The sequence below is a fragment of the Nothoprocta perdicaria genome, unplaced genomic scaffold (genome assembly GCF_003342845.1).
Source record: "Nothoprocta perdicaria isolate Ctin4 unplaced genomic scaffold, notPer1 scaffold_76, whole genome shotgun sequence".
In the NCBI taxonomy this organism is placed as follows: domain Eukaryota; kingdom Metazoa; phylum Chordata; class Aves; order Tinamiformes; family Tinamidae; genus Nothoprocta; species Nothoprocta perdicaria.
This window is the reverse complement of record NW_020456043.1, coordinates 2748131-2769698: the sequence shown is the minus strand read 5'-3', so window position 1 is coordinate 2769698 and position 21568 is coordinate 2748131. Positions and strand designations below refer to the sequence as shown.

Genomic DNA, 21568 nt, shown 5'->3' with positions numbered 1-21568 from the left:
CCCTGGGCACAGGAGTCTTTACAGAGTCAAAAACTCTAATTTCTGTCCTCCTGGACCCTAGTGATTAGCCAGGGCCCGAGGGCACCGGCGCACACGAGAGGGACGTTCAGGCCTGGCCAGGCGCGCAGTAGGGACAAGTCCAAAGGGAAGAGTGAAGGGACAAGAAACGCAGGAACACGGAGGTGCTTGCTTGGACACCGCTGCCTGCCCAGCAACCTGCTGCACAGCACTTCCCCTGGGCTGTCTCAATGGTTCCACCTGAACCAATTACACCCCAGAAAAGAACAACACCACAACCCCAAACCCCTTTCTTTAAGACAGTGCAAGAAATTAAAGGACTACAAAAACAAATTTATATTCCTAAAACAATTTTGTTGATAAAAATAACATTTCTGAGAGTCTGGAACATTTCTTCTGCTTTACTTCCTGTGCAGCCTGGATCAAGRTACCCTTTCCTCTTACCACATTCCATCATCTCTGAGCTAAACACCAGCCAGAAGAGTGAAATCCCACAACCTCCAAGGGAAACGTAAAATCCGACATAATATCCAGAGAGCAATGAACACACAGAGCGAGAAATCAAGACTCTTCCTTGAATCCTAGTTTTGGCGAGGAAAAAAAAACACCCCAAATCAATCGCTCACRCTCCCCAAAATCAAGCCAGAGACCGTGGAAACGGCGGGCGGGCTGGGAAGGGGCAGGGTCCGGCGGTACCTGTTTTATTGGAGAGCCGGAAGGAGACCATCTTGTCCGGGATGCTGCAGACATTGCGCACGGACGCGATGCAGCTGTAGTTGGCGTAGTCCTGGGGACGGAGGTTCTTCAGCTTCAGGATCTTGGTCTCCCCCTGCGCACACGAGGCAGAGCGTTAGGACAAGCCGGCGCCACGGCTGACTCGGGGAACAGACAGGGGGAGGTTAATTAGCAGCAAATGTTGGCCCCGAAAACATATTTTATTTTAATGATCTGAATAGATGGCGGCTGGCATAACCTGAAAGGTTGGCACTTACTTAGACATTAATGGCAGTGACAGAGAGAGGGGCAAAGGGGACACTGCTTTGGCAGAGGCTCTGAAGCCACACCATTATGCCGGATAACATCTTAAGATAAAGTCTGCATAATGGAAAAATCCTAAGATACAGGATTGCTGTTGACTCCCTTGGACAGTGAGCTGCCTGCTTTGGTGGACTTTCTTTGGTGCAGCAGTGTGAACAACTGAGCAGCRACCCGAGCAGGGGACATAACGAGCGGGTTCCCTTTGACAGCATCAGCAGAAAACCCCAACAGGAGATTTCCCTTGAGGAACAACGTGAAAAAGCAGCAAAAGAGCAAGCCTTGAAAAACTCTCCATCCCGCGTGCCCTGTGAACGCCACTACAGCAGCTCCTAGCAGCAAAGCTCGGGCTGTGCACTGAATTGCTCGGACAGCATCAGCTGCAACGAGCGCGCAGACTTGTGCAGGAAAATAACCACTTGTGAAAATGCAGATTGGGACTAGCGACCCTCCAGAAAATTAGAGCTACACTTGAGAAGAGACCGTCGTGCAGGGCAGCTCCTAGAGCTCCTCTGGAGGCGCAGGCGCCGTGCAGAAACGCTGCTGCTGGAGGGGAAGCTCCTGCTGATTCAGGGCGTGCAGGAGAGGCCCGGAGCTGCTCAGCGCCCACCAAGACAGAGATCCCACCTGGAAAGGAGGATTCTYCTGGCGAGGCAAGTGCCCGTCCAGGGCCCTTGCAGGTTAACAGGAACACAGCTACCCGAGTCATTAACCTCTGGATTAGATCCAAGCAGGGAGCTGCCGCAGCGCGCAAATTAAACCCTGCGCTGTGAATCCTAAACTGAATTCACAATGGTATTCCAGATCATGTCCCCCAGATTGCTAAGATTTGTAAAAATATATATATTTTCTTCACTGATTTGGATAATTAGTCTAATTATGTCTAATTGCATAATTATTGTAAATACAGCAAATTTAATCTCATACTCGGGCTGTGCAATTACAATGCGCAATGAGGACGATGCAAAYGCTGAGGGAAAAAAATGTGCACCAAGATTTTGGCTTGGGAAAGTTCCGTGTTTCACACCCTTTCACAAATGAGCAGCTCACATTGCCTGACTCCGCAGAAAATACCTGTGCTCCAAGTTCAAGAGCTTGTTTCAAAGTGCCTTCTATTAAATAAAGAACTCCATTGGAAAGCACAGGTAACTTTTTTTTTTGGCTACAGTCCTATACCAAAGTTGATTACATTGCTGCTTGTTTTTCTTTACATTTCATTTAGTTTTCCCAGCATAATCGAGCTTTAAAGTGATGGACAAAAAAATGCCACCTCAAAGCCCCATCTCTGGATGCTCTGAAGTCGAACCCCTTCGAGGCCTCTCCTCAGCAGCTCTCCCASGTTTTTACCGTATCATAAGGAGAGCCAATTATGCAGAGATGTGTAGGAGACATTTATGCCTCTTGAACCTTTAATTACAATTTTTCCTCTTAGAAACATATATCAGATTCTATAGACACACAGACAAAATACTCTAATTCAATCTGACCTCCAATAAATGCAAAAAGGTTATAGATAAGCTTTTGACTATCAACCTGACAATCTGATTTATTCCTTAATTCAGCACCCACAGACGTCCTAGGAAGGATGTTCCTAGTAACCTAGGAACCATCCTTTAAAAAAAAAAAAAAAAAGCAAAAAAAAAAAGCATGGAATCTAATTTAATGTGGCATACTTTATTAGATCTCTACTTACTGAATAGTAGGAAAGGTAATAACCAGCATTTCCATACTGAGATATTACAAGACTAAAAGTCCTACCTCAAGGGAGTCTGTCACTTCTTAATTAAAAACACTTGAAAACTCCAGTTTACACATCTGTGCCAGATTCCAAGGAAACAAGCCTCAGACTTCCTAAATTGCGTCTGTACATGTTAAATTAAAAATAATCTCGTCACTTTTGGGAGCCCAATAACTTGGCCATGTAATCTAATTTGCATCTCTGCAAGCTTCCAGTCCACACGTGGCTCTGTTGAATACCAAACTATTTCAGCAATAAAAAGCTGCCAAGTACAATAAACATGTAAAGATTTAGTGAAAAGGAAGGTGCTCTCAAATCATTAGCTGGAAATTATTTATRAAAGTCGCAAGTTGCTTTCTGCTTTACAGCCAAATCGCCAGGCATTTTCTGCTTCTGTCTTCACTCATGTTGCTTGAGGCTTTCCCATATTATTTGTTCTCCATTTTTCTCCCCCGTGCCCTGCTGTTTTGCAACCCCATCCCGCACTGTTGTGTGCAGGCAATAGCAAATGCCACCTTTTGATTCGGAGGCGGTGCAAACGTGCTAACAATAATTCAATGGGACTCGAGCTGACAGACGGGTGCAATGCCCGCTCTGCCTTCCTGCCTGCAAGTGCAAGGACTTGCACGAACAGCTCCTTCCACTTTTGCCTCCTCATCATTTAAGTGTGTAATTCTGGAACAAAAACTTACAGCCAAAGCAGCACAAGGCACAGTAAAAGAATAAAGGAAAGAGAAGTTGTAGCTTTTTAGGCTTCAGCTTCTGTGCAGAAGAACTTTGCATGGCACTGGGAATCAGTGGGGCCAGTGGCTTCCCCCTGTGTCCCTCTTTGTGACTGCTTTGGATCCCAGTGTAGAGGCTCGTGCTCGCACGAGCAGGACCCGGTGCGGGAGCGGACCCCTACCTGGGTGAAGAAGGGCTCGTAGATCTCGACGCCCTTGTCGGAGCCCTGCAGCAGCACCTCCTGGCCGCGCCGCCAGCTGTAGCGCACGGGCGGGTTGGAGTTGGCCACGCAGCGCAGGAACACGGTCCTCTCGTAGTAGAACTGCTCCTTGGCCTCGCCGATGCTCTGGTGCACCGTCACCACGGGGTCGTCCAGGTCTGCGGGAGAGCACAGGGCGCCGCCGCGCGCCCAGAAACGGTCAAAATCACATGAAAATGGCCCCAACACTGACAATTCGCAACCAAACCCCAAATACGYATTTTAGGACTTCGCAAGAAGAGTTAACACCTACATTTCTTATTTTTACAGCATCTCACACAACCAGATCCGTGTTTGCTACCAGGCTTTGGATAGCATAACACGCACAGTAATGTGATAATATCAATAATATTTCTCTTTTACTTCYACTAGCACTTAGATTTCATCCTTTTTTTTCTTTTTTCTTTTTTTTTTTATCTCTGCAACTTATTTCGTATGTATGACTTTCAATTTAAATATTGCTTCGACAAAATAGTTTATCAAGCTTTGGCAATAAATAGCAGACTAATTTGCATCCTAATAGCAGGATCGACTAGAGCGCTGATCATGTGAACSCATCTGTTTTCCCTTAAAGCACCAATTTAATACAGTAATTTGATGCATATACCCTTCTTTTACTTACATGCACTTCACTTCAAACAGGTGAATTCATTCCAGCCCTTTGCACACACTTCTCTTGATTAAAATACAGATATCACTTAATTGCTCCCACCGCAGTAGCTTAAGGAAAATTAGATCCCCACAACAGACCTCACTCATCGCAAATGGGAACAAAATAAAGATAGCCCTTGCAACGCAAGAGCTCCAAATTAATTAATTTGGGCTTTATTCCATCAGGCACAAGCATATTCCTGCTCCCAGGGATTTTTTTGCAGTTGCTTATTACGAGCCGTCTTGGAAAGTTCAATTCCATCAGRGAAGAACAGAAGCCTCACGCAGAGCAGTAACGACCGCCTTTACTAATTTCTACGTAGAAACACCCGTGTGCCCCAAACCCCAGCCCTGCTGCCCTCCAGGCACCTGCAGGGCCTCAGCAGCAGGGATTTACTCCCAAGGGAGACTAGAGATTAGGCTTTACTTGGCTCTTAGTTTGATGAATAAACCYGCGTCTTGCAGACGCTCCCAGACACGTGGTCCTTCCTTGGTCCTTCCTCAGCGCCATGCTGAGGGTGAGGAGGGTCCGTGGGGCTGAGCACGGGCAGAGCGCCTGTTCCCACGCCGAGAGGGCGCYGGCACTTGAAGGTCCCTTCAGAGCTCACGCTTTGATCCGCGCAACGAGAACAAAGCTCGAGAGTCTCTTGATTAATTAGAAACAAAACGCCCCAAATTCTGGAATAATGCAAGYAATGATACCTTGTAATGGTGCATGGATTTTAAGTAAATGTTACCTTAGTTCTACCGTGCAAAACATTTAATTTAATATCACAGAAACAAATTACCAAACTGTTGTTCCAAATTAGGATGGCATTTTGTAATGAGATTTCATTTTTGGTTTAAAGGTTATTTGAAATCACGGTAGCATTTGAAAAGGGATGAGGCTGCCGAAATGCTACGTCCTCTAATCCAGCATTCAAAAATAGAAAGCAGGAAACCAGCTTTGCTGAAGTTTCTCTCCCAAAACGCCTGCCGGGTGCAGCTCGGCCGCGGGCAGAGCGTCACCCATGGGTGCATTCCAGGCGCTGATCCTCATGGGGACAAGGTGAAGCCCAGGCAGCTCCGTGTGSCCGTGAGGAAGAACTTGTTTGGTGTGAGGGTGCCCGAGCCCTGGCCCAGGCTGCCCAGGGAGGCTGCGGAGGCTCCTGCTCTGCAGATCTTCCCAAGGCGCCTGGATGCGCCCGGGTGCCCCGTGCTCTGGGTGTCCCTGCGGGAGCAGGGCCTGCGCTGGGGGATCCCTAGGGATCCCTTCCAACCTCAGCCATTCTGGGATCCTGGGATCCAGCAGGAGACCAACGGCCCAAACCTCGAGCAAAGCACAGGGCGCTGCTCCTGCCGCCCGCCCCATTCAGACCAACGTGGTGCCACTGAATTCCCATCTCCAGCTGCGTCCTGGTAAAGTACAGGAAAGAGAAAGGCCGGCTTCTCTTAGAGACACACATCAAAACACCCCAAACCATCAGGAGTCATTTGCATTCAGAGGAAAACAGAATCCCCGAGAGAGCAGTCAAGTATTTGGTCACGGCCCTAGAGAGGCTGCAGGATTCCCGTCCCTGGGGACGTCCGCACCCTGCCTGGCCAAGGCCCTGAGCAACCTGTATAATGCAGGTTAACAGCACGAGATGATATCCCAGCTCTGTGTGCAGAATCACCCCAGATGAAGACCCCAGCAWACAGCTCAGCACCATCCCGGAGCACACGGGACTAATGGGATCGCTGGCTGCAGAGATATAATCTTCTGTTGCATATAGAACTGGTGACCTGGGTACAGGACCCTATTCTGGTGTAAACCGTGCTCACGAAACATGAGAGAATTAAAGAGTAAAGGAARAGTAAAGATAAAGGACTTCTGTGCTGGAGAAAGCGCTTCTGCAAAGTGCCTTGCTTTACAGTAAATAACGTAGAGCACCAGATGCATTTAATTGCCTGAAAAAAGGAGCTTGAGAAGTATCTGTGTTATAGGATGCAAGTACCTCATGGTGAGAAACCATCAGGCACAAAAGAGCTCTTGGATCTCAAGTAAAACACACAAGTAGCTGGAAATGGAAGCAAGTCCAAACTCAGTACGGGAAAGAACAAGGCTTTTCTGAGGGACGAGGGAAGCAGAGGCCCCTCGGGAGGGCGGACGGGATCCYGCACCTCCCTCAGCCAAGACCAGGTATTTGTGCGGCCAACACTTGAGCAGAACACTACAAGTGACAGCACGGGCACAGGGAGGACAACGGACTGGGCTGGAATACAGCGCTGGCCAAAGGAGCCCAGGCAACAGCCAACTCAGCATTACGTCTTATGAAAAAATATAATTAAAGGAGAATTGATTACAGAAATCCAGATTATTTTAATTAACTCAAGTATGCTTGAATCACAAGTTTCTTCAACTACTTTTTTAGTAGTTTAGTTTTCACAAAAACCACTGCCAGAGCACGGCGATTGAGAGCAGTCAGGAAACCACTCATAAGGTGCCACCCTGCCACAGGGTTTTCACATCCCAATGCTGCTGCGTTAGTTCTTCTCTTCAGAAGCTAAAGATTAGCTACAAAYGCCCAAGAGTCGTGTGGTCTCCACACAAGCTCTAACCCTGGTGCACCCAGCACTCAAAGCTCTCAATAATCCCCAATAACGACTTGCAGGTTGGCTCCTTTCATGATTTTCTCCTGCCTCCCCAAAGAAAGGCAATAGAAGACTACATTATAAAAGGAAAAGCATCCACCAGCCAAGCAGAAGAAACAGGCTGCAATAAATGAAATTAAAGACCACTGACAGCCATGACCCATCACTACAAATAACTGTCACAAACAGGGTTTTAAAATTTGATAAATAGGTGATTATTGGTTGCATAATCCCCAAATTCAATAATGCTGCTAATTCATTTCTAAAGAAAAGAAACATAATTTTGTTGAAGAATATCAAACTGGGTTACAGATGCCTCATTCTAAACCGCCTCTGTCCCCAGTTTAGAGCTTAGCACAAATCTTCCAGACACTATTCACAAAGTTCAAATCTGCTAAAAAGGAATCCGCTCTCCACGTATCCAGTGTGGAGCAAACACGCAGCTCCTTGGGAGCGTGATCTCCTGATAACTCTCTACTGCTTTTTAAGTGACTTCCTCTGGATTTCCTACATTTGCAAAAGGGCACAAAGCTATTCAGCTACACCAAAAACTACCTCTGACAGCCTCTGCAACAGAAAGTGCTGGCTGCCCCGCCAWACGTCCTTATCTTCTGAAATTCACATTTCTTTTGCAGCCTTAAGTTCTCTACCATAAAGCAGCATCAATGCTGAATTCACATCAGCTCTCTGCATCCTTCCCAGCAATCTTGATGCTTAAAGAAACCTTTTTCCAGTTTTATTTGGAGGAAAAAAAAAAAAAAAAAAAAGAGAAAGAATGCATTTGAGAAGAAAAATGTAAAGAAAACCAGGGCCAGAGGAAATAAATAACAGTATGGGGATGATTAAAAGGTCCTCCTTGAAAAGGTTGTCCTCAAAGGTCCTCCTCGAAACACCCAAACATTATCAGAGGATGCAAATCCATGCGAATCCCAAGGAACAGCTAAGAGCTGCTCCCTCACACAACTGCATTTACCGGCCCATCTGCCCAGCCTCCCTTCCTCAGTAACTCGTGAGGGTTTCAGCTTCCTGCAGCAACATTTCAAGTGTTGGCAGAGAACAGGGTCTGTCTTGCCCATCAAGGGCTACTTACAGCATCAGTTATCCTGAACCTACTCACGTGTACTCAGCACCGACTGACATAACTGCAGCTGCTATTAGGTGTGGAGATGATCTTAATTTAGGAAAGGAATAGCAAGAGAGGGATTCTGATAAGCTTATGGCATTAGACTTTTCTGAGGATGAAAATAAAACTAAAGCTGTACACACAGGTAATACTATGAGACTAATAGCCTATAATTAATTGTAAGCTTTTTCCCCTTTTTGGTTCAAAAATACTGATGTCATCAGTATTATAGGGAAAGGTTTCTGCACTGAATTTCTTCAGCAGTAATTCAGGGCTAATTAAACATCATTAAAATTGTTTATCAATGACCTGGACGAGGGCACGGAATGCACCCTGAGCAAGTTTGCGGATGACACCAAGCTGGGTGGAGTGGCCGACACTCCGGAGGGCTGTGCTGCCATCCAGAGGGACCTGGACAGGCTGGAGAGTTGGGCAGAGAGGAACCTCATGAGGTTCAACAAGGACAAGTGCAGGGTCCTGCACCTGGGGAGGAATAACCCCAGGCATCAGTACAGATTAGGGGTGGACCTGCTGGAAAGCACCTCCACGGAGAGGGACCTGGGAGTCCTGGTTGACACYAAGTTAACCATGAGTGAGCAGTGTGCCCTCGTGGCCAAGAAGGCCAATGGGATCCTGGCTGCATCAGGAGGAGCGTTGCCAGCAGGTCAAGGGAGGTGATTCTGCCCCTCTCCTCAGCTCTGGTGAGGCCGCACCTGGAGTACTGTGTTCAGTTCTGGGCAYCCCAGTATAGGAGGGACGTGGAGCTTCTGGAGAGGGTCCAGAGAAGGGCAACCAGGATGATTAAGGGAATGGAACATCTCTCGTATGAAGAGAGGCTGAGCGAGCTGGGCCTGTTTTCTCTGGAGAAGAGRCGGCTCAGAGGGGATATGATTAATATGTATAAGTTCAGGAAGGGAGAATGCAGGGAGGAAGGGGACAGGCTGTTCTCACTGGTGGCCAGCGATAGGACGAGGGGTAATGGCCACAAGCTGAARCACAAGAAGTTCCGTCTCCAGGTGAGGAGSAACTTCTTTACTGTTAGGGTGACAGAGCAGTGGAACAGGCTGCCCAGGGAGGTTGTGGAGTCTCCTACTCTGGAGGTCTTCAAAACCCGCCTGGATGCCACCCTGTGCCACATGCTSTAGGTGTGCCTGCTTGAGCAGGAAGGTTGGACTAGATGATCTGTAGAGGTCCCTTCCAACCTTAAATATTCTGTGAATCTGTGAAAGCTTTTTTGTGAAAATGAGCTCAATGCAAAAATACAAATCTTCCTTGGCTGCACCTAATATGAATTTTTCATTTTCACTCCTGCATGTGTGATTATTTAATCTTCATTTGTTAATTTTCACGAGGAAGGTGCCAGGATACACTGGCCCCTGTAGCAGCAGCTCCCTGTAACAGGGCAGGATTTCCCAGCGCCAGGGCAGCACTCACCAGTAGCCAACACCAGTACGTGGCTGTGCGGACCATAACTCAACCAGAAGAGACACCTGCTTGTGAACCTGTTAAAAGGAAATGGAGGGAACCTCGCGGGAGGCTCCTGACCCAGGAGCGCCTGTGAAGCCCCTGCACGGAGAGCAGAGGCAATGGGAGCCGGGACGGAGCCGCGCGGGCGGCCTGGGCAAAAAGCCCTGTTAAATGCCCCTGGTAAGTGCAGTCAGGCTCAGGCAGCCGGGCACGGGCAGCCCGCAGAGCCCGCGGTGCCGCCCCGCCAGGCTCTGCCCACGGGCCCTGTGTCCTTCAGCGAGCGCTTCCTAACGGGGCCACGCGCTGCTTTCACATCAACACCTTCGTTTTACCTTTACCCCCTAAGCTGAACTTTGGTCTCACACCTAGAGGTTTCAGTCCGGGCTGTGCTGGCCTCCCCGCGCCTCGCACGAGGGCTGCGCCTGCCTGGCTCCAGCCCGGCACAAACCAGCACCGTTGGAAGCTGCACTGCCAGGGCTTCCACGTTATTCACACGCATTGGTTAAGGGTTTCTAAAGACAAGACATGGTGAAAAAGAGAAGCCAAAACTGGCTCTCCCCAAAACCTCTTTAGAGACTCCCATTGGCTTCTCACCTGGAAGAGCAATCCCCTTGTGCTGGGTTTTAGTCACAGAGTCAGACAAGAGACCTTATAGAAACAYGAAGCAGCAGGAAACACATGGAAATGGAACAGGCTGCCCGGGGAGGCTCCTGCTCTGGAGACCTTCCCAAGGCGCYGGGATGCGCCCGGGTGCCCCTGCTCTGGGTGTCCCTGCTGGAGCAGGGGTTGGAGCTCCAGAGCGACCCATCGTGTAGGCAGAGCTCAAGCTTGCACTTGCTTTTGTTGTTTGTTTTGTGCTTGACTTGCTTTTGTTAAACRGCCGCAATTTATTAAAATTACCTAATAAATTACCTAATAGTTCTGGGTGTCTCGTTTCTGTCTGCCGGTTTGTGTCTTCTGTGCCTCCCTGGTATTCATCGCTTTGTAAGAAACAGGCGCACAAAAAAGCAACCTTTTCTAATCCCAGATAATGAGCCCTCTGCACTCCGGTGATATTTCAGGGACGCCGGCCCCGGCTCCGAAAAGTGCAGCATATTTCTTGTCAAGATCAATAGTCAAGCCAAATCAGAGACTTCTAGTAAATGGAGTGATTGCAAATGAAAGCGYGGTGGAGCAAGCCCCGGATTACGGAGAACTTATTGGGGATAAGTAATCAACGGACAAGCTGCACACGACAGACGCAAGCCACATCACTTAGTGCAGCACCAGGAAGCACTCAAATACCACAGCAATGATGCTGAACGGAGCTGAAAGGAATCTCCCTCTTTTCCAGGAAACATGTATGTATCCGAAGTGATGCAGCTGCAGTCTTGCAGCTATTTAATGATTAATTATGTTAATGAAGAACACGGCAACCTCCTTGTCCTTGAATTTGTAGGACAGGGTAAGACTTATCTGATGAAAAGGAGAATTAAAAGAAAATAAAACCAAGAAAAGAGGAACCTGCTATGACATTTAATGCTTCAGTTCTGATTTCTAAAGGGAAAGAAAATCCACTRTACAAGGGATCTATCCCCCTCTGACTCATTTGCCTAGATATTTTTCAGTACAGAACTAAAGTTGTTGCAGGAAAGGGAAACAGGCTGGGAGCTTCCTGCTGGGTCTAATCCAGGCCAACAATTGAGACTAAATCAATAAGGACATTGCTGCCGAGTTACGTGGTTTGGAAGAGATCCCGGGGAGACCCAACCGAACTAACATTGCTCAAAGAGAACTTTTCTTTAGATCTCGCAACTGATCTTTACAGACTCTCTGCCTTTTCCTTCTGATTCTCCTAGAACTTCAAAGAAAGAAAGAATAAAGTATTAACTGGGCCCTTGCTAGGAAACAGCATGGAAGTAGTTAGTGTCCCACAGAAACAAACACATGGACAGCAAAGTAGATCTAAGGTTGGAGAATTAAACTGAGAACATGCAGTCCMAGCTGCACGTGGCTAGGGCCTTCTTCAGACATCTTTGACTGCTCAGTCTTAGGTTGGCAAACCTGAGGTTTATCCATTCTTTCTCAGTTTCTAACAGCGAGCAATATTTGCTATGTAATTTTCCAAAGAATGGCAATCCTTTCAATCTGCCTATCTCCTCAGTTGAGAGAGAGCAGAAAAACAAAACACGGCAAGCACAAACTCGGACAGATACTGTCAGCAGCAGATAGTCTAACTTGTTAACGCATAATTACCAAGTCAATACTAATAAACAAAAAACAATCATTCAGAAAATGAAATTGAGCTTTTCCTTGTAAGAGTTTTGCAACCAAAGTGGACGACATGGAAGTTAACAAACGCCCCCAATAAAGGGAAGGAAAATCTATACGGGTAGAGTTTATCCCCTTTCATTCACTTCAATCATTTATTTGATTCATCGAATCAAAGTCAATGAAAATTTTCATCCACATACTCAATATGTGGGACATGTTTATTTTCARGGCTTTCTTCCATCCATTCTGCTTACAAGGGCGAGGAGCCTCCACGGACGAGGGACACGCTGCACGGGTGCAGGACAGGAAAGCCGAGCTAGCAGCTCCCCTTTCTGCCCCGGCTGGACCGGAGGGGAATCACTCTCAGTGCTGCACATCACACTCGCAGCACCCAAGAGGTTTGCTCCATCGCCTACAAACCTAACGCACAGTTTGTAGGTGCTCCCATGTGCAAGAGGAGGTCACATGCAAACCATGTAAACCTCTTGCATCTACTGTGATTTTGGGGTGAGGAAGGGGAGAAATAATYCATAGTTGGTGAGGTGAGCTTGGATTTCATTATTCTCAGTTGTCCTGTACCTTGAYCATTTTGCTTTTCTCCCATTCAAGGAAATTAGTCAAGAGAGAGGAAAGGTCTTCAACCCACTAAAAGAACAGCACCCAGGAAAGCTTCACACCATGTTGCACCAAAACTGCCTTGCATTTTTTCAGTAACAGGCTAGTCTCGTTTATATCTGAAAAAGCAATATGTATTTTGCAGTAATTCAGCAATTACGGGATTTCACGGAAGAGCTGAGGYGGGCAGGGCCCTCTGGCAATCAGGTCGCCCAACCCCCTGCCCAGAGCAGGGTCAGCCACAAGCGGGTTTGCTTGGCTTTGTGTCCAAGGATTCCTRAAACAGCAGCACCAAAAGGCCACTGACATAAAGAAAAAAAACCCACCCTTGCAGTCACATACGCTTTTCAGTAACAGATGCAGCTGCAGCAACAGTTAATCAAGCAACAAGCTATATATTTATTTTTCCTTATTTATTCGGAACAAATGTTTAACTCCCACTTAGTAAGTTCCCTGAGAATCATGAGTAGCCTTGAAAGCAGCCAGCAAACTCAAAGGGCTGCACTGAATTTGAGGCAAGTCCGAATCATGTCTTTATTTGGGAGTAAAAACTCWCCCTCTTCCCATTCAATCTTCTGCTTTGGTTTAAGTGCCCAGCCCGATGATCTGCACACCCAAAACTCAAACCCTGATGTACTGAATTTTCTGATAATGAAGGAAAATTAAAAAAAAAACCCTCAAACTCTCAGCATTATTAACTACAACCCCTCTAACAAACCCTTTTCTATCAAGCAGAATAAATGACACGACATGAAGCGCTTCCCCATGCGCATCCAACAGGTCACCTCTTCCTCATCGCCCAATTCTCCGGCATCTCCACAGAGCGGCAGCTTTCCTGCAGCCCACCTATAAACAGCTGCTTTGCTTTTAAATGCTTCCGAAAACCCTAAGCCCCGTAAGTTACTCCTCGCCTTAGGCCAGGTGAGTAGAGGTTTATTAGGGGAGCTCCTGCAGACGTGCCGAGCGAGACGCCACCCACGGCGAGCCCAGCCACTGCTCCCCCTCGGGAGGGTTCCTGGCTGCTTCCTAGGCAACCCTCGTATTATGGAATAGAGTCACGGAATCACTATGGTTGCAAAAGACCTTCAAGACCACCAAGTGCAATTTTTTAATACGTGTGTGTTCCCCACGTGTAAATTATACAAGTTCTTCAGTCACCTAAGAAGCTAGGCTCCATTTAGTGCCTTAGGAAACACAGGTATCTTGCTTCATATAACTAAGAAGGTCTAAATACTTGATCCAAGACTCGCTTTGCAATCCGCTGGTTCGGGTGTTAAACGCGGGGTTAGGCACCTGGCTCTTTCCTGATCGCCCCAAGCAGAACGGGGATGCTCAACAGCCTGGGTCACTGGAACGTGCCTCGCCGCAGCGGGTAAAACCCAGCGGGGAAGCTCAGCACTCATCTCTCAGTCTGCCCCATCCCCACAGCATCTGAACATACCTTACAAAAACAGGTCGGCAGAAACTTGGCCAGGCTTTCCAGAAACTTATTTCTTGTGTTTCTCCTGGGCCCAAGGCTTGCATGGGGAACCCCTGCCAAGAAACTTCTCAAAGACTAAAACGCAGCGCTAAGCGGCACGGCCGGCGCCTGCTTCCAGGGGAACGCTGCATCCCKGGCCACTCACGACCGGCAAAATCAGCTCTTCTTGCAACGGAACAAAYTCACTTTCCCACCGAATTTTTCAGCACGGTTACTAGATCCAACCACCGCCGCTCTGGCTGTGCTGGAGCCAACGCGAAGGCTCAAACTTGCCGTCAGCGACGTCTCCAACACCCACCTACGGCTGCTGTCAAGTCTATTCTTCCCTCCTCAGCAGCTTGCCGAGCAGATCGACGCCTTCTCCAGGGGAAATGCTGTGTTAGAAAGCAACGGCCGGGACCCGTCCTGYAGAATTGCCTTGTCAGCATCAAAGGGATGGGCACGTTCAAGAGGACCATCCCACATGCGACTTTTCAGCTCAAGACCCAAACTGTTTTTCTTGATAGATGAAAAAAATGGGCTAAAATWATTTTAAAATTGTCATTTTTTTAAAAAAAATCTTTTTTAAATTATAAATTTTAAGACAAAGAGGGGAAAAACAAATAATGCACAAGGACACTTTATATGGTCACTCCAGTCAAGTCCCCAGGAGGGCTGTGCTATTAGGAAGATCACAGAAAGCCTCCTTTTCAGAAACCCARCCTGCTTTGCTGTTGTCCCTACAGTTGATCTAAATGTTTCCGCTCCACTGTGCCTTAATTAAGGCGTCAGTGGTCAATACTTCCTTGAAAGCTTCTGAAGAAGTTTTTCTTTGTGTGTAATTGCTTTGCAGATAAAGCCAGAGGAAAGCAATCAAACAGCTGCAAATAAACCCTCGGGTGGGATGTTTTAACGCATTTCATGTTCATCTCGAATCGGGAATCAGCCGGTGCCGTTCCRGGTCTCGCAGACCTGCAGACCGGCTGCACAAACACCCTGCGCCCAACTCGGCTTCAATTCACTTCAGTCAATGTTGTGATTTTGGCAGCAACAGAATGAGCAGAGGAGCCGTGTGAGAGCATGGGAACTTAGGTCCAAGGCTTAAATAATTCGTGCAGATTCYACTCGGCATTGATGAATTTATGCAAAGATAAAGTAATTCAAACCAGCTCAGAGTCTATTATTTGTCTGCTTTGAAATGGGTCTAATTATTATTTTAATGAAAAAAATGTAACACCAGCAGTCTATATGTAACTCAAGAGCTGTATTTTCAAAAAGCATAAAACTGTCCATGAATAATTATAGTGTTTTTTTTTTTTATCTTTTTAAATTAAAAACTCAGATTACAAAGTTAATTACCTAATCTCAGTATGTTCCAATGGATCTCCCATGTTTTTCCTCCGTGCCAAAAAGGCACTATGGAGGCTGGGGAGCTGTCCTGAGCAAAGCAGCTCCCACCCTGCTCAGGACCGACACTGGGAGCAAAGCCCTGGGAAGAGGGAAGAAGGTCTCCGGAGGTGCAGCTCACCCCTTCCTCGCCGAGGCGGGATCRGCTCCGGATCCCTGCTCGTCTGCTCCCTGGGGAAGCTGCCGCAGCGCCTGCAAACACCTCCCCGTGCCCTCCAACCTGGGGCCCTCTCGGCGCAGTTTGACCCTATTGCTGCTTGCAGCTACTCACATTCTCGTTGTTTTAAATAATCCTGAGCCTCAAACAGGTAATTCCATGATGCGGAGAGATTCCTGCATGCCTCCAAGCCAAAAGCAAGGCAGGCTTTTTCCTGAAGATGTTTTAACAAATCAAACCACATATACACCTATAAACTTGCAAAAGAAATGGCAAAGGACGACCCTACAACAGGGAACCTTATAATAAGGCAGTAGCATAACAGTGGGAGAGGAGGCTGGCGCAGGAGGCTACCAGAAACCATTAGAGATACCAGTCGTTTCTAGCTTGGTTATGCAACGTTTCAAACTCACACTAATCATTGCAAGTTCAATTTATGGGAAGTGCCTCGAGCATACAGGAGCAAGATARAAAAAGGACACGCTACATTTTGACACTATACGTGTTCTTATTTCCCATTAAAAGTTATGGGCTGCAGCTTCACGGCTTGCGGTACTACGGTGTCAGGAAGAACACGCTGGATTTGCTGCGACGGCGGCTCCGCCGAGCCCAGGCGATGAGGACAGTCCTATGAAAAGAAGGGAAACGACAGGAAATGTCCTGCTGCAAACCTGCCTGCATTAGACTCTTCTGTACATTACCTTGCCCTGTCCAACAGATACTAACATAYAATACACTGAAAACTGCCCAAAACTGCACATCCCTCCCCAAACCAGGTGAGCAAGCAGCAAGGCACTGCACACAAGGCGGACTCCCCGCAGAGCCTGCTTACCTGCGGCTGCCCTCGGACTCCATTTCCCCTTATTTCAGGGGATTGGTTATGTATTTTTTTCCAGAGGAAGGGTGATTTTGCAGGGGTCACTGCAGGTGCAGGCTGTCCGCAGGGAAAGAGGGAATCCATCCATGCAGTTTCAGTTTTCCATAAGGAATTGCACAGAGTGAGGCTGCAAGAAGCAACACATCTTCTTCCCTGCCTTCCCTCTGCTCGGGCTTTTGTTTCAGAGATGGCAGCAAAAAGCAGCAGAGAGCAGTGAGAGGGAAGGGGCATGGCGAGCATGCTAAAACTGTACATCAGTGGGGAACCAGGCTCCTGTTTTATTGCAAAACGCGGACTACAGGAAAGGCTCCTTAACGCTGGAACGCTATTTAAAAATCCATCAGGACTCTGAAATGTGCTATTAGGGACTCTGCAGCCCCAACATCTATGGCATAAAAATCCCAAGCTATTAGGCAAACCAGCATCATTTTGGATCTGGCCCTCCAGCAGGTTGCCAGGGCTTAAAATAGCAGCCGCCTTGGAAATTATTTTTAAGCATTGGAAGCGGGAAATTCGGCTCTGACAAGCCCCGTGAATTAAAGGAAGCTGCCAGATACGGGGCCGGCCAAGGAAAGGCACTCCTGCAAACTTGCCCAACACCTGCCTACGGATACAGCTGCAGGTGCTGCCCAGACACATCCCTGGGAAGCAGTCAGACCACGCTGTCATCCTGGGGCTCTGGGCTCCTGCTCCCCTTCCTCACACCTCACCTGCGGGTGAGTGCCACGTCACTGCTGGCACTGTCCACAAGGACGAGCAGACCCCAGYGTTGCTCCTGCTCGTCCTGCGTCCCCAACGCGCTGGCACCTCTGTGCCCTCTGGTTAGCATGGGAGGAAGGGGCCGGCCGGCACGTTCCTGATGCTGCTGCCTTGCAAGGCTCTCTGGCTCTTCAGGAACGAGCAAAGGTGGCAGCCGCGGCGTGCGGGATACATTCCTGCCAAGCGAGCTGTCCGGTGATCCCTCCAGAGTCCAGGAAACCACAGGTACAGACCCAGCAGGTAAGTAGGTATTGCACCATATCTCTGTCCTTGGGTTTCATTACTCATCCCCTTTCCATCCTCTTTCCCAGAAATCCCAGCAACTTTGCAGAGACCCTTCCCCTCGGCAGGGACCTTCTCTGCTGACCCTCAGGCTGAGGCCTAGGGTCATTTCCAGGGCATTTCCCCTTCCAGCTCCCAGGAGCTTTCCCAAGATGAAAAATTCTGTTACAACTATTGAGTTTAAAGAACCCACCACTGCACTGAGTTAACAGSAAGACATGAAAACAGCAGCAAGGGACTAACGTGCACTTCAGGAGGGAGGAATGGACATTTTCAGGCTTTCTCCATAACTGGTCAGCACGGGGGCTTCCACACAGAGCTAAAAAACAGCAGACAGGGCACATATATGAGAGCTAAAACCAACCCAACCCACGAGYGACCCAACCAGCACTTCTTGCCCTTGCACCCAGCCTCTGCAGGAGAGGGACGGGCGACGTGTCCACCCCAGTGACATCCCGGCCCCTTGCAGCCCCAAGCTCCTCCAGACCTTCTGGAGCTCGTGAAAACAAGAGGAACCCAGAACACCGCCTGCACCGCACGCCCAGGCCGCTCTCCCTGTCGCCAGCCAAGCACGCAGGTCTCTGCTGGCATTTTGCACGCACCRAGCACAACGTTTCACCAGGGTGAGCAACACAGAGCTGCTTTCTTCTTTTTCCTTTTTTTTCCTCTTTTTTTTCTTTGCAYGTACAAAGCTTTTCACTGTAGAAAATAAAACGCGCGCAGCTAGCAAGGAACTGATAACATTTAACAGTCGTTGCAAAGCTATTTAATTCACTCTAAACAGCGTGTCTGCTGAGGGTTAGGAAAGGTATTACAATTACTCTAAGTGCTCYGAGTTGCCATTAATATTTGATGCCGGAGCTGCCTCGTTTGTTCCCCCGTACGCAGCCATGTCCTTCCTCGCTTTTCCATGCCGCTTCCACGCATTGCAATGGGGAGCAGYGCTCTCCACATCTCCAGACCCCCCAGCTCGGCCTTGGCTCAGGGAAGGAGCAATGCAAACCAAAGTGTTGGTTGAACTTGTCCAAATCCAAAGTGCGCTCGTGTCACCCACACACCCACCACCAGGGACTCTCTCMTCTGCTGGGTGAATCATCACGTCAGAATCGCAGACACTTGCAAATGAGCACAGTCAGGATGAAATCCCTGTTCTACAGGGAAACGCGCGGCTCTGCTGTCGCGGAAACACGAGGAATTTCTGCCCCATCTGCACTGGCCCTGCTGTTGAAAGCAAGGCTCGAGCCGGCTCCCCGCAAGCGCGGGGAGGTTGAGGGTGGCAGCGGGAGCCGAGCGCCCGGAGCTCCCTGCCCAGCACCCACACAACCACGAGGCGGGGCAGGAGCGGCCAGGAGCTCTGCTCCACAGGGACAACTACCTGCAAGGCGGGAATAAACCTGCTCGCATGCAGGTTTAAAACACAGTCGCGTCAGGTGAACTCTTCTTTGTCAAAAGTGCTGATGAGAAGTTACAGACACTTCCTGAAGTCTACGTGTGYGTGGGAACTAAGAGGAAAATCTTTGCAAAAGGTCCCTGTAAACCCTACAAAACCCAAGCCCTTGTCYGGGCTCTTTTCCTCCCGTTCTTGGAGGATGGGCAAGATGCAGCAACCTCAAGTGCAGGTGGCTGCCACCTCAGCGCTGTCCTACTGAGCAGCCCCGATGTGTTTGAGACTCCAGCACCAGCCCTCGAGGCTCCAGCGTGATCCTGCAGCTCCTCMGCAAGGAGAGGGCTGCCCTTTCCCAGGACCCAGCTGCCCACTGGAATGATTCACCTGCAAGGCAGAGAAGGTTGAACAAGATCCCCCGGCAAAGGGAAACGCAAGCACGATTAATGACAAAAATAGTTACTGGGGGAGGAAACCTGCTCTTTTAAGATGTATTTTAAGAYGGGCCATAGTTTCCTTAAGATGCTAGCATTCAGAATGGTGCCTGGGCCGATAGGAATAACAGGGTCCTCATTTGCTGTCCTGCTGTCACCCATATATATAAATATACATTGCAGACACATTTTCTGTACAATATACCTGCTCCTCAGTGTTTGATACAGCTGTACCAAACTAAGTACTCATCGGATAAAAGGGAAGGGTCTGAGGTCTCAAGTGACATTATCTCCATGCTCCTGGAAAGCTGGATAGCTCTTGTGTACCTGCTGCCCCCCTCGGCCTGCTCTGGGGGCTGCTCCACCAGATTCCCGAAATTGCTGCTGTTCTTCAGGCACTGCTAATATTCAGGTGTAGCCTCGAGGTACAGAAAAGGAGGGCCAAGGTAGGAAAGCGCCCTGCCCAGTGACACCGAGAAGAAGGCGCCTTTCGGGAGCAGCGACAGCGCTTCTCAGGAGGCTCCTGGGGCTCCCGGCCTCTTCCCCAGGAAAACTGCCCTYGGTTTCCAACACATTCTGGGCTACATCATCTCCAGAGGTCCCTTCCACCCCAGCCCTTCTTTGGTATTGACAGCTCCAAAATCCATGTGTTCCCCTGAACTCAAAATCTTTGTTCCACCCTTCTGCTTGCCAGAAAATGAACTGAGACTGGGTGAAGGTGCCTGTGTCATCACACACTCCAGGCGTGGGAGGTCTCGTGCAGAAAGGCTGGTGCTGCCCAAAGCAGAGCCCAGCCTGGGCACGTCAGCCCTGCGGCTCTGCGCCGCGCGGAGCTGCTCGCCGGCTGCAAGGGGAGCGCAGGAACCAGCGAGATCCGCCCTCTCCAGAGGGCTCCATCCTGCCGGGCATAAACTGGACCTCAGACAGGGAATAATCATAAAACCACAAATTAAATTTATGTTTTCCTCATGTTCAAAGATTACAATTATCAACACTGGAAGCTTTTAAATGCTTTCCATCTGCATAATATCTCATTTCTAAGTGTCTTCTGTTATTGTAACATGCAAAATAAAGTGATGAAAGATGAATAATTTGCTTTCCTTATACACCAACACTTACGCTAGTGCTTTATATTAATTTTCTTTTTTATTTTCTGCTTTTAAAAAAAAKGCATTCATTATTTCTAGTCTTTCATGCAGCCCTGTGTGTGAGCATTTAACCATGTCACTGGGCTTCTGAGAACTCAAAGGCCAAAAAAGAAGATCAAATATTCTATCAATGAATTTTGCTAGATACCCGAGATGGAAATTAAAAATGTCATTGCAATAAGGCAGCATGATTCACTGCAGCCAGCACCAGGCAAACRTAAGTGGCAGAGGCGGCACAGAAACTAACGAAGCAGCTGAACTGTATTTTCAGCCCCTGAATTATATCCTAATTGCGGTGGCCGGGAGAATGCCATCAACATCTGCAGAGGCATGGGCAGAAAACAGGCTGTGTGTCACACGGAGCGCGTGGGGGATTTAGGTGACACTCAGCAGCCACCGTGCCCCAGACCTGCGCGGTTCCATCGGGCCAGTGCCGAGATCCCCCTCCAAAGATAGGATTAGATTCCCCTTCCTAGAAGAGGCTTCTACACTTCATACCAAACCACCCCGAGCAAGTCCAAGGAGGGAACATCCCTGGTGCAGAGCCCGGCAGCAGCTCAACGGGGGCAGCCCGCGCTGCTGCCAGCTCCAGTTTTTGCGGAGTTCTTCTAGAATTATGTATTTTTAGCATCCTGCAGAAGAGCTCTTTTTACTACATCCATTTCCTACACACGGTATCAACCTCTTCTTCCTTCCTCTTACTCTACACTGTAGAAGCTACACGTCATCTGGAGCAGCTGGGCATCCAAGCAGCATCCCGGCTCGAWGCAGAACGTGCCTTACACAAACATCACATCAGAGCGTCGCTTCGCGAGCTCAAAGAGAAAAGGATCAAGTTACAGCTCAGGTTCTGTAGTCAGAAAAATATTATTAATATTCCAATGCCACATCTGCATTTTTCAGAGAAAAAGTCTTAAAGCAGTACTATTTGAAACTCTGGTGTAATGGTCAGGGCCACCTTGCAACTGTCACACACACACATACGCATTGATCACCTTTTAAAAAAGCCTTATAGAAGYACCAATAATGTGCAAGTCTCAAGTGATGCTGCCAGGAGCCACAATTTAAATGCTATGAGACTACCTAGGGCACAAAAGTGGCTCCGATTTTTGGAGAAAGAAACTGTGCAAACTCTCATGCAATGGAGCCTGCAAAGCATGGGATGT

The 21568-nt window shown here is 48.4% G+C and overlaps 1 protein-coding gene across 1 annotated transcript in view; it reads right to left on the bottom strand.

Annotated features, from left to right (window-relative positions):
* Nucleotides 1–21568, bottom strand: part of MDGA2 (MAM domain containing glycosylphosphatidylinositol anchor 2) — a 160082-nt gene that overhangs the window by 105526 nt on the left and 32988 nt on the right. Inside the window, exons 5-6 of the mRNA XM_026051505.1 lie at nucleotides 3696–3892; nucleotides 715–847 (exon numbers count right to left, since the gene is read on the bottom strand). Coding sequence (XP_025907290.1) covers nucleotides 715–847; nucleotides 3696–3892 — 330 coding nt within the window. The remainder of the gene's footprint in view (nucleotides 1–714; nucleotides 848–3695; nucleotides 3893–21568) is intronic.